Raw genomic sequence first — 12910 nt, 5'->3', positions numbered from 1 at the left:
ATTAAAGTACTACTTTCAAAATGCAGGGAGAGGGGAAAACCCTTCTTATTTTCCATTATTTTGTGAATAATCCTATATTTACCTTACCCCTTAGTCTTGATTTCATAGTCTTCACTCAGATTTCTTTTACCAGTTTTTAATTTCAGAGAAAAAAAGGAACCCTAAGCTTTTAGCAGTTGATTATCAAGTTTCTAATTTATTCAGTTCAACTCCTCATAGATATTTTGAGTTCCTGATACAGAGCACAAAGTTGAAACATATAAAACATAAGATTAGAGTTTCTATTTTCAAAAGAGTTTAGAGTCTTCTGGAGATCGAGTCAATGAAAACTTTTTAAAAAATGATCCGCTAGGTACTAAGGCAGCTTTAGCCCAGAGATTAAGAGCCCTGACTCTGGAGCCAGATGACTCGCGTTCAAGTTCTGGTTCTGTCACTTGGTGGATGACCGCGGGCAGACTGCTTTCAATCTTTCTATTTCAGGTTCCTTATCTGTAAAACTGAGGTAACAGTATCATCTGGGGGTTGTTGTAAGGATAAAGAAGTTCCACATCAAGCACTCAGAACAGCAGATGGGTAGCACATAGTAAGCACTCAATAAAATGTCAGCAATTTGAGGCAGGCATTAGAGCTGTTCACAAATATTCCTATCCTCTCTTCCAAACATGTGGAACACACACATGGTAGGGTCATATTTTCCTACCCCCTTTTATGTTAAGCATGGCCATGTTCCTGACTCTGGTTAATGAAATGTGAAAAGTAGGGACATGCCCCTGGGTATAAGATGAAAACCCAGTGCATAATTTGCAGAGGTAATCCCCCCTGCCCTGGTGATCAAGCAAGCATGTGGTAAAAGGGAACCTCTGATGCTAAAGTGGGTAACTAAGTATCACATACCTTGTGAGTAAAATAAACAGTCCTTGCTAATCCACCATGGACAGGTAGCTACGACTAGACTCTGTGCTGTGCGAAAGTACTCAGGCTTTGAGGTGATTTCTTAATGCAGCTTAAGCTGAACGATTCTGACCAGTCACTAGGGTCAGAGCAGTGAATCAGGCTGACAAACTGCTGGTCCTCTTACAGTTTCTCAAGACTTAAATACAATATCCAAAATATTTTATGCAAACAAACTCTTAAGAAGCAGCCAAAATGACTGATAAGAGTTTACCACTTTTTTCCACCTCCCACAGTGAGATCTTTGAAATGTAACAAGTGAGTCAAAATACAGGGGGGAAAAAACCTTCAAGATGAAAAGAAGTATCCATAACATGGTCTTACCTCTATAACTCTTTACTACCTCTCAACATGCATGATAAACAACACAGGGATCATCTCATGCAAACACACAAAAAACATGAAGAAAGCTGAACTTGAGGAGCAGGAGACCTATGAGAATTTAGTCCGACTCTGCCTTTAACTGACTATGTAACTGGCTGGTGTGATGAGTTGCCAATCTCCCAAGTCTCTCGGTATTTGGAAATAAGGAAGTATGATCTCCCTTTCTAAGAAGTGAACTGTATAATGTACCCGAGCATCCATTTATTCACTTACTCATTCTTCCAATTTACAAATAGTTATTGACTATCTGCTATGTGTCAGAGAATATAACGTACAGTGATAGAGGGATGAACAAGACCAACAGGGTCCTGCTCTCATGGAGCTTACATTTACTGTGGGGCATTTGTTATTGTTGTTGTTTAGTCACCAAGTCATGTCCATCTTTTTTGTGATCTCATGGACTGTAGCCCTCCAGGCTCCTCTGTCTGTGAGATTTCCCAGGCAAGAACACAGGTTGCCATTTCCTTCTCCAGGATATCTTTCCAACCCAGGGATCAAACCTGCGTCTACTGCTTGGCAGGCAGATTCTTTACCACTGAGCCTACTATGGGACACAGGTAAGAATAAATCACCGAACACGTTAATCTCACAGTGCAAATAGTGGTAAGTGCTTTGAAACACTTTAGACTGGGTGGACCCAGAAGGCATCCCAAGGAATCAACCCTCTGAAGGTGTGAGGGAAAGTGTTCCAGGTAGTTCATAGTTAAATACATTTTAGCAGACAAGTGACAGGGTCCGGAACACACTACTCCAAAATATGGTTGGTACCTTAGCATACTGAATGTTCTGAGCTGAAGGCATTCAAGAAAATGCAGATGCAGAAAAGTCTTTCTGATCCCCAGCCCTCCTCCCTGAATCAGGTCATAAGGCCCTCATGAGAGAGGGTCTCTCTATACCCAGAAGAAAGGAACAACCTTATCTCTAAGACAGGGATGCTAAGATGAATCCAAATAAGCAGGCCTCGCTAAAATGTCCCCAGTTTATGACCCTTAGCTTTTTCAACTTTTTTTGAACTATCACATTTTTCTATGACTCTCCATTCTTCATCAAACGTAGTGTTAAACACCCAGAGGTTTTTGCTTTGTTTTTTAGGATTTTTCTTTAATTGATGTGGGACCATTTTTTAAAGTCTTTATTGAATTTGTTACAATATTATTTATTTTATGTTTTGGTTTTGTGGCCATGAGGCATGTGGGATCTTAGTTCTCCAACCAGAGATTGAACCTGCATCTCCTGTATTGGAAGGCAAAGTTCTAACCACTGGACCACCAGGGAAGCCCCCCCACACAGGTGTAACTGTTTCTTCTTTGGAATTTCATTTCCTTCTACAGTCTCCCTTATCATATAAAATTTATGTTAAACAAGTTTGTACAGTTTTATCCTGTTCATCTATTTTTTTTTTTCAGTTTAATTTTCAGACCTAATCAGGATCCCTAGAAGGGTTGAGAAAAACCTTTTCCTCTTCTACACAAATCAAGAGGATAGACTAATATGTAGGATATGGGGAATGAAAGAAAGAACTAATGTTAATGGAAGATGACGTTACTTCCTAAAATGGGAAAAGTTAAGAGAGGAACAGGTTTGGGGGTGGACCTCAGGAATTCTGTTCAACAAATTAAACTCTGCAAACCCAGTGGGCAAGTTTTCAAAAAGAACAAGTGAGATTTTAAAACACCTAATACATAAGCAATGCTCAAAAACCAGTTCTTTTTTTCCCCCCAAATTTACTAATCTCCCAAAGAGATATGAGTCTTACAGATTCATGAACCTAAGTTGACTTAATGTATGTGGATAAAGGTTATTAATAATAATGAAACATGTATATAGCTCCTACCATGTGCCAAGTACTATTTTATTTATTTTTTAAACACATTTATTTACTGACTTATGTATTTGGCTACACCAGGTCTTAATTGTGGCATGTGGGATGTCATTCCCTGACCAGGGTTCGAACTCGGGCCACCTGTGTTGGGAGCATGGAGTCTTAGCCACTGGACCTCCAGGGAAATTCCCCAAGTATTATTTTAAGTGTTTCATTTATTAATGAGGTTAATCCTTCCAACAGCTCTATAAAGATGATGCTATCATCTCCATTTTACAGATGAAGAAATGGAGAGATAAAGTAGAGGCTGAATAACTTGACCAAATCCACACAGGTAGAAAGCAAAAGCTGAATAAAAATGTACTACTAAATACTCCAGTGTATACTGCAAATAATAAATTGAGAAATGAAGAGACAGATTATGTTGAATATTTAACAAATAGTTATTGGCCATGTCACATGTATCAATCAGGAAGTGTTCCCGGAACCATTGGAAATCACTGTTCAGGATAGTTGGTTCTCATGCTTGAAAAATGTATCTAATCTTAGAAGTGCTTAAAGAATAGTATGGTGATACACACAATAAAAGCAGAACTCTAGAGCTTTCAAAAGTAATTTTAAAGAAAATATCAGCTTTCACAAAAGCTCTGCCTAAGCAACCTTGGAAACCCATTGTTTTAGGAGATGAACCACATCAAATACCCACTGAGTGGTGATCATTAGTAACGTGTAGAAATATTGAACCATTGTGTTGTGCACCCGGAACTAACACAGTGTTATAGGTCAATTATATTTCAGCTTTTAAAATAATTAGTTTTTAAAAATAAATGATAAAAACTTACATAAAATTATTTAAATAAATCTGACATTAATTTGTTTTGGAAAAAAATCCCCTCCTGAGACCTCCAAGTGCACACAAAACTTGTCTTTGCTAGAATGGAAATCTCACTTCTGTGTTTTGTTGCTGTTCTTTTCACTTTTTTTTTCCCCCAGTTAGGGGAGAGAATAGAATTTTATCTGTATATTTGCACATTTTTTGTGTGAAATGTAACTAGAACAGGAGACATGAACTAAATGGAGAGATCTGGCCAGTTGGGGAACAAGAAGGGTGGGGGCCCAGAGGCATAAAGGATTGGCTTACTTAGGGGCTTTATTGACAATGAAAACAAAGGCCACTGGGAACCTGAGCCAACTGAAAGTTAAATAACAAGAGACAAATTTGCACAGTAAAATGAGGAGACCTTTAAGAACGGAAAAGGATTCTAAAGAGGTAGCCTTAGAGAAAGACACCACCCTAGTAAAAAAGGAGATTAAAACAGTTGATCTTTCAAGAAAGGAGGAACCGGTTCTAAAAAACAAAGCTGCCTGGCACTCTAACAATGTAATCCACTGTAACAGACAACTATATATGTGAGGGGACAATACAGTTGACGTAACACAGAAATCAGGAAAATTCTCCATGTAGTATTAAGGACAGACATAGTGTTCACAGAGGGATGACAAGCCAACTACACCTGTGGATATTGACACTAGATAAAGCAATGTGGGGACACTCATTTTTCACATACCCTATGAAGCTTAGTATAAGCCGTCATCATTGTCCTTTAGTTGCTAAGTCATGTCCAACTCTTGGTGACCAATGGGCTGGAGCATAGCAGGATCCTCTGTCCTCCACTATCTCCCAGAATTTGCTCAAATTCATGTCCATTGAGTTGGTGATGCCATCCAACTAACTCATCTTCTGTTGCCCACTTCTCCCCCTGCCCTCAGTCTTTCCCAGAATCAGGGTCTTTTCTAGTGAGTCACCTCTTCCCATCAGGTAGCCAAAGTATTGGAGCTCCAGTTTCAGCATCAGTCATTCCAACGAACATTCAGGGTTGATTTCCTTTAAGATTGATTGGTTTGATCTTCTTGCTGTCCAAGGGACTTTTAGGAGTCTTCTCTAGCACCACAGTTTGAAAGCATCAATTCTTCAGTGCTCAACCTGCTTTTGGAGAAGGCAGTGGCACCCCCACTCCAGTACTCTTGCCTGGAAAATCCCACGGGCGGAGGAGCCTGGTAGGCTGCAGTCCATGTGGTCGTGAAGAGTCAGACATGACTGAGCGACTTCACTTTCACTTTTCACTTTCATGCACTGGAGAAGGAAATGGCAACCCACTCCAGCGTTCTTTCCTGGAGAATCCCAGGGACAGGGGAGCCTGGTGGGCTGCCGTCCATGGGGTCGCACAGAGTCGGACACGACTGAAGCGACTTAGCAGCAGCAGCAGCCTTCTTTATGGTCCAACTCTTACATCTGTACATGACTACTGGAAACACCATAGCTTTGACTTATACAGACTTTTGTCAGCAAAGTGATGTCTCTTCTTTTAATACACTGTCTAGGTTTGTCATTAGCTTTCCTTCCAAGGAGCAAGTATCTTTTAATTTCATGGCTGCAGTCACCATCTGCAGTGATTTTGCAGCCCAAGAAAATAAAATCTGTCACTGCTTCCACTTTTTCCCCTTCTATGTGGCATGAAGTGATAGGACCAGATACCATGATCTTCATTTTTTGAATGCTGAGTTTCAAGCCAACTTTTTCCCTCTCTTCTTTCACATTCATTAAAGGCTCTTTAGTTCCTCTTCAGTTCAGTCGCTCAGTCGTGTCCGACTCTTTGCAACCCCATGAATCGCAGCACACCAGGCCTCCCTGTCCATCACCAACTCCCAGAGTTCACTCAGACTCACGTCCATTGAGTCAGTGATGCCATCCAGCCATCTCATCCTGTGTTGTCCCCTTCTCCTCCTGCCCCCAATCCCTCCCAGCATCAGAGTCTTTTCCAATGAGTCAACTCTTTGCACAAGGTGGCCAAAGTACTGGAGTTTCAGCTTTAGCATCATTCCTTCCAAAGAAATCCCAGAGCTGATCTCCTTCAGATTGGACTGGTTGGATCTTCTTACAGTCCAAGGGACTCTCAAGAGGCTTCTCCAATACCACAGTTCAAAAGCATCAATTCTTCGGCACTCAGCTTTCTTCACAGTCCAACTCTCACATCCATACATGACCACTGGAAAAACTATAGCCTTGACTAGATGGACCTTTGATGGCAAAGTAATGTCTCTGCTTTTGAATATGCTATCTAGGTTGGTCATAACTTTACTTCCAAGAAGTAAGCATCTTTTAATTTCATGGCTGCACTCACCATCTGCAGTGATTTTGGAGCCCCCCAAAATAAAGTCTGACACTGTTTCCCCATCTATTTCCCATGAAGTGATGGGACCGGATGCCATGATCTTCGTTTTCTGAATGTTGAGCTGTAAGCCAACTTTTTCACTCTCCTCTTTCACTTTCATCAAGAGGCTTTTTAGTTCCTCTTCACTTTCTGCTATTATAGTGGTATCATCTGCATATCTGAGGTTGCTGATATTTCTCCCAGCAATCTTGATTCCAGCTTGTGATTCATCCAGCTGGTAGCTCAGTGGTGGTAAAGAATCCACCTGAAATGCAGGAGACACAGGTAGACGCAGGTTTGATCACTGGGTTGGGAAAATCCCCTGGAGAAGGAAACGGTGACCCACTCCAGTATTATTGCTGGGAAAATTCCATGGAGAGAGGAGTTTGGGGGCTATGGTCTGTAGGGTCGAAAAAGAGTCAGATATGACTGAGCACATACACACACACTCTCTCTCTCTCTTTGCATTTAAGTTAAATAAACAGGGTGACAATATACAGCCTTGTCCTACTCCTTTCCCAATTTCGAACCAGTCAGTTATTCTGCGTCTGGTTCTAACTGTTGCTTCTTGACCCACATACAGGTTTCTCAGGAGACAGATAAGGTGGTCTGGTACTCCCATCTCTAAGAATTTTCCACAGTTTGTTGTGATCCACACAGTCAAAGGCTTTAGTGTAGTCAATGAAGCCGAAGTAGATGTTTTTCTGAAATTTCTTTGCTTTCTTCATGATCCAACAAATATTGGCCATTTGATCTCTGGTTCCTCTGGTTTTTCTAAACCCAGCCTGTACATCTGGAAGTTCTCTGTTCACATGCTGTTGAAGCCTAGCTTGAAGGACTTTGAGGATAACCTTGCTAGCATGTGAAATGAGGGCAATTGTACAGTGGTTTGAACATTCTTTAGCATTGCCTTTCTTTGGGATTGGAATGAAAACTGACCTTTTCCAGTCCTGTGGCCATTGCCAAGTTTTCCAAATATGCTGTCATACTGAGTGCAGAACAATGCAAAGAAATAGAGGAAACAATAGAATGGAAAAGACTGGAGATCTCTTTCTAGGAGTCATGTATGGATGTGAGAGTTGGACTATAAAGAAAGCTGAGCACTGAAGAATTGATGCTTTTGAACTGTGGTGTTGGAGAAGACTCTTGAGAGTCCCTTGGACTGCAAGGAGATCCAACCAGTCCATCCTAAAGGAGATCAGTCCTGAATATTCATTGGAAGGACTGATGCTGAAGCTGAAACTCCAATAGTTTGGCCACCTGATGTGAAGAAGTGACTCATTTGAAAAGACCCTGATGCTGGGAAAGATTGAAGGCGGGATTAGAAGGGGACAACAGAGGATGAGACGGTTGGAAGGCATCACCGACTCAATGGACACGAGTTTGAGCAAGCTCCAGGAGTTGGCGATGGACAGGAAGACCTGATGTGCTGCAGTCCATGGGGTCCCAAGGAGTCAGCGACTGAGCGACTGAACTGAACTGAGAGATCTCTTCAAGAAAACTGGAGATATCAAGGGAACATTTCATGCAAGGATTAGCACAATAAAGGACAGAAACTGTAAGGACCTTACAGAAGCAGAAGAGATTAAGAAGTGTCAAGAATACACGGAAGAACTACACAAGAAAGGTCTTAATGACACAGATAACCACCATGGTCATTGAGATGGTCAGTGGTCATATTTGGAAAACTCAGTGGTCATTCACTTAGGGCCAGACATCCTAGAGTGTGAAGTCAAGTAAGCTTTAGGAAGCATTACTACAAACAAAGCTAGTGGAGGTGATGGAATTCCAGCTGAGCTATTAAAAAAATCCTTAAAATGATGCTCTTAAAATGCTGCACTCAGTAGGTCAGCAAATTTAGTACAAGCCACTGAACTATAATAATAACTATAATAAAAACTCAGCAAAAGAGACTGTCAAGGCATTTGTGCCTGGCATGACTGTACTTATTACTCACTGAAATAATATTTTTTAAACAGTTACCCATTTTAAAACATCATAAGAGAAAACACTTCTGTATTGATTTCCTATTGTTATTGTAACACATTTTCATAAACTTGGTGGTATTAAATAACACAAACTTATTTTCATAATGGTTCTGGGGTCAGAAGTCTGAAATGGGTCTCACTGATCTAAAATGGGTATCAGCAAGACTGCATTTTTTCTGGAGGCTCTAGGGAAAAACATGTTTCTGTGCCTTTATCAGCTTTTAGAGGCTGTCCACATTCCTTGGTTTGTGGCCCCCTTCCAACTTCAAAACAAGTCTTTCTTATAGTGCATCACTCTGCTGCTGACTCTTCTTCTGCTTCCCTTTTCCAATTTTAAGGATGTAGTGATTACATTTACCTTATGCATATAATCCAAGATAATCTCCCAATTTTAAGGTCAGCTGGTTAGCATATGTGTGCAGTTGCTCAATTGTGTCCAACTCATTGTGACCCCATGAACTGTAACCTGTCAGGGTCCTCTGTTCATAGAAGTTTCCAGGCAAGAATATACGGTTGCCAGTTCCTTTTTCTGGGGATCTTCCTGACTCAGGGATCGAACCCACGTCTCCATCTCCTGTACTAGCAGGCAGATTCTTTACCACTGCATCACCTGGGAAGCTCTGCAACTGTAATTCCCCTTTGTTGTATAATATAATAGAGGAAGTAATATAAAATAGAAACAGGTTCTGGAGATATCTTTGGGGAGCCATTATTCTGCCTTCCACAGCTTTAACCAGAGTTAAACTATATTGTGTAAGATGGACATTCATTGTACCGACAGGGATTTCCCTGGTGGTCCAGTGGTTAAGAACCCGTCTTTCACTGCAGGGGATGTGGGTTCAATCCCTGGTCAGCAAACTAAGATCCCACATGTTGTGGGGTAACAGCCTGCATGCCTCAACAGCAGAGCCCTCATGCTCTGGAGCCCACACCCCGAAACTTGAACAGTCCCACATGCCACAACAAAGACCCAACATAGCAAAAAAAAAAAAAAATTCTATCAACAATGCTGAAATCTTGAGACTTGTTCAGTACCTTTATAGACATTACACACTCTCCTATATGCCAGAAAGGCAAACTTTGTACATCAAGCATGATCAGGTATGCCTTTCTGTAGTATTCTTGGCTGGGGAAACCTAGGGAGCTTTACTGTACTTTGCAGATTCTAACAGTTTAAAAAGAAAGCTATATGACACCTATTGACATGTGTATACTGTCTCTTTAGGGAGAGAGTAACAATATCCTAAAATCATTACTCCCAAAGAATACATGTTTACACTGCAGACACTAGAAAAAAAGTTGAACATTTAATGTTTTCTAAAACATTTGGTCAGAAATTTAAATCTTTTAAAATTTTAGTTCAAGAGAATGCAAATAGTAGCAGTGAGGAAAAGGTAGTTTTACTTCCAACTTTTGCTCAGATTAAGGCAGGAGATAGATAAGCCCCAGGCTGAACAGCTGGAGTTTATCCCCTATGGACAGATACTCCAAAATAGCAGAATGAAAGAGAAGTTAAGCCCTGCCCAGATTAAAGAGACCACATATTTATCAATCTTGAGGATAAGGAGACCTTCTTGACTATATATGTGCAGAAAGGCTTCTTAGAGGTCTAAAGGGAGGGGGCACCACCCCATATCACATATAAAGTGATATCAACCTATGGATCGGCCTCTTTGCTAGAATCCATCTTGGCTAAGGGACGCATGCACGCACATGGAAAGACCTTGATGCATACCAAATATGGACTCAACCAGGCAAAGCAAGATGATTGGCCAGAGGAAACCTGGAAGAAATGCCCCATTAAAGCGATTCAAACTACCACAAGGGCGCAACTCTCTGAGACCACCTGTGTGTCTATCCACAGTACCCTTTTTCTCCTAATAAATGCTTTACTTGTTTCACTACTTTCTGTCTCTATGTGGAAATTCATTTCTACACAGCTGACAGGCAAGGGCCTTGTCACTGACCACTGGTCCCTGATGTTCTAGTCTAGGATTCAGTGCTGTCACTTCGGTGGCTGACTTCAATCTCTGGCCAGGAATCCTGCTTCAATCCCCTGCAGGCTGAGGCCACCTGAGATCAAAATGAAGCAAAGAAATCAGCATAGCGCTATCAGCCCACGGAGGTATTTTAAGTAGAAAAAGCTTTCACTTTTTTCATTTGATTTCATTATTTTCTTACAGACATGTTCCAAAGAAGCTATGATTTTCTTGACCCCATCAAGGCTTGCTAGCTTCTCCCCTGGGAGACAGAGTCAAGTGAGGGAAAGAAACAGGAGGCTAGACACCTGTCCCCAGTGGAAAAAGGAAGAACACACCTGGAGAGCAACTCAGACAAAGGGAGCCAAGGGGGGAAAAACAGTAACTGGAGAGGAGACTGCTTCCAAGCTGTTGCTGGTTTATAAGGTAAATCTATTGCTGGATGAAAGGGATACAGTAGCAGCAACTAAAAACTGAGACAGACTGTATCTCCTTCAAGGCTCCTGCTCTAATGACACTCCTTCCAGGAAGTTTTCCCAGCATGGCCTGAGCCTGGATTGGATGAAATACCTGCCAGAGATTGCCATGCGTCACATACAAATCTTATCAATGCATGCACTTATTCATTCATTCACTTACTCATATTGAGTACCTAACATAGTCTAAGCCCTAAAGATAAAAAATAAACAAACAAGGCATATTCGCACTTCTCACATGGCATTTATTTGCATTGGTTTTGGTTTTCAGTCTTTCCCACAGAATCTTCTAGGAAGGCCCCCTGTTTCAGTTTCTCATCCTCAGAGTCTAGCACAGTGCTTGGCCTACTGTGGGTGCTTAATTAACGAAAGAACGACCTTAAAGCGTACTTCTGGTAGGAGGCTATGTTCTCAAATCTGTCGTCCTATTTGAGGGGACAGGGATGACCGGTACACAAAATAAGAATGGTAAAAGCATCTTTATTCGGAATGCATACAGCAATCCAGTTTTCCTATGTGGCTACTAGTAGAAAAGTATATGTTAGAGAGAACAAGAGTCCCGGGCAGGGTGGGGAAGCTCCTCCTCCTCCTCCTTCCCGCGTGTAACAGGGATTGGGGAGCCCAAGAAAGGGGTTCTCGCGAGCCCGTCTGCGCGCCTCACCAGGTCAATGGCTACGATGTCCCGCAGCGCCACGACTCGTCGGATGGATTTGGGCGGGTTCTCAGTCAGGTAGATGAGCCGGTCAGTGAGCACCACGTACTTTAAGGTGTGTTTCTCCGAGTCAGATACCACGATGCACTGCTCATAGGCGCGGACGGCGTCGTAGACCTCGGGCGGCAGATGCCTACGCAGGAAGGCGTCCAGGCGGCTATTCTTGCGCGCTGGGAAGCCGCAGCGCGCGGGGCTGGCCATGCAGGGCGCCCGCGGCCCCGCCGAGTGCCGGGGTCGGCGGAGGCCTCTGTCCGACCCCGCCTCCGCGCCGCCCGCGGTGGAACCCGCGCGCGCCACAAAGCCGCCGAACCGCGCGGCCGCCTCCCCGGGCGCTGGTGGCCGGGCCCCAGGCTTCGGAGCTCCCGCGTCTGGTCCCCTGGACCAGCACCCGCCCCCCGCTCCCAACACACCAACACACACCAACACACACACACACACACACATACACACACACACACATACACACACACACACACACACACACCCGCGTCTGGCCCCGCCCCCCAATCTTGGTCTCAGTCCCCGACAACAATGGGCAGGGCGAGACGCTGGTCCTTCTGGGCTCGCTGCCAAGCATCCTGGGGCCCTCTGCTCACCCCGGCCCCTTTCCTTCCCTTAGCCTAGCTGTTGCGGAGCAAGCATCGAGGCCACCGGTTTGGTCTGGTTTTCTATTACAAACTTGAACAAGATGAAATTTACCGATTTATTTTTAAATAAAACAATCCTAGAGCTCTATTAAGATCAACCACCGAGATTTAGCACTTGATTATAAGATTGCTTGGCATAGCTCTCTAATTTTTCACGAGTAGAGACTTAGCTCTTCTTTCTGCAGCTACATAAAAGCTCTCTGACAAAAGAGCCTGTTATAAATTGTTTTTCGCACACCCAAGTCTACCTAATGGATATGCTTCTGTTCCCAGTGCCCAGGACAACGCCCCGTAGGCAGTCGGAGCTCAATCTGTGTAGGATGAATGAACGGGTGAAGCCTGCGTATCTAAAAAATTGAAAGTTAGAGGCCGAGAAATGCTGAACATGCAGCCTTGAGGCTTCAGAGTAGTAACAAGTACTATTTACTTTTTACAGACCAGGAATCAGTTCAGTCCAATCGCTCAGTCGTGTCCAACTGTTTGCGACCCCATGAATCGCAGCACACCAGGCCTCCCTGTCCATCACCAACTCCCGGAGTTCACTCAAACACGTCCATCTAGTCGGTGATGCCAGTCAGCCATCTCATCCTCTATCGTCCTCTTCTCCTCCTGCCCCAATCCCTCCCAGCATCAGAGTCTTTTCCAATGAGTCAACTCTTCACATGAGGTGGCCAAAGTATTAGAGTTTCAGCTTCAGCATCAGTCCTTCCAAAGAATACCCAGGACTGATCTCCTTTAG

The 12910-nt window shown here is 43.0% G+C and overlaps 2 protein-coding genes across 2 annotated transcripts in view; one reads left to right on the top strand and one right to left on the bottom strand.

The window, feature by feature from the left end:
* The window catches only part of LOC104989799 (chromosome unknown open reading frame, human C12orf56), a 77181-nt gene extending 65456 nt beyond the window's left edge, over positions 1 to 11725 (bottom strand). The window contains exon 1 of the mRNA XM_010841586.1: positions 11474 to 11725. Coding sequence (XP_010839888.1) covers positions 11474 to 11725 — 252 coding nt within the window. The remainder of the gene's footprint in view (positions 1 to 11473) is intronic.
* Positions 1 to 12910, top strand: part of XPOT (exportin, tRNA) — a 92244-nt gene that overhangs the window by 23859 nt on the left and 55475 nt on the right. The gene's annotated exons all lie outside the window — the stretch shown is intronic.

Source organism: Bison bison, unplaced genomic scaffold (assembly GCF_000754665.1).
Source record: "Bison bison bison isolate TAMUID 2011002044 unplaced genomic scaffold, Bison_UMD1.0 scf7180017864163, whole genome shotgun sequence".
NCBI lineage: Eukaryota > Metazoa > Chordata > Mammalia > Artiodactyla > Bovidae > Bison > Bison bison.
Note: the sequence above shows the minus strand (reverse complement) of the source record. Positions and strands in the feature narration are given on the sequence as shown.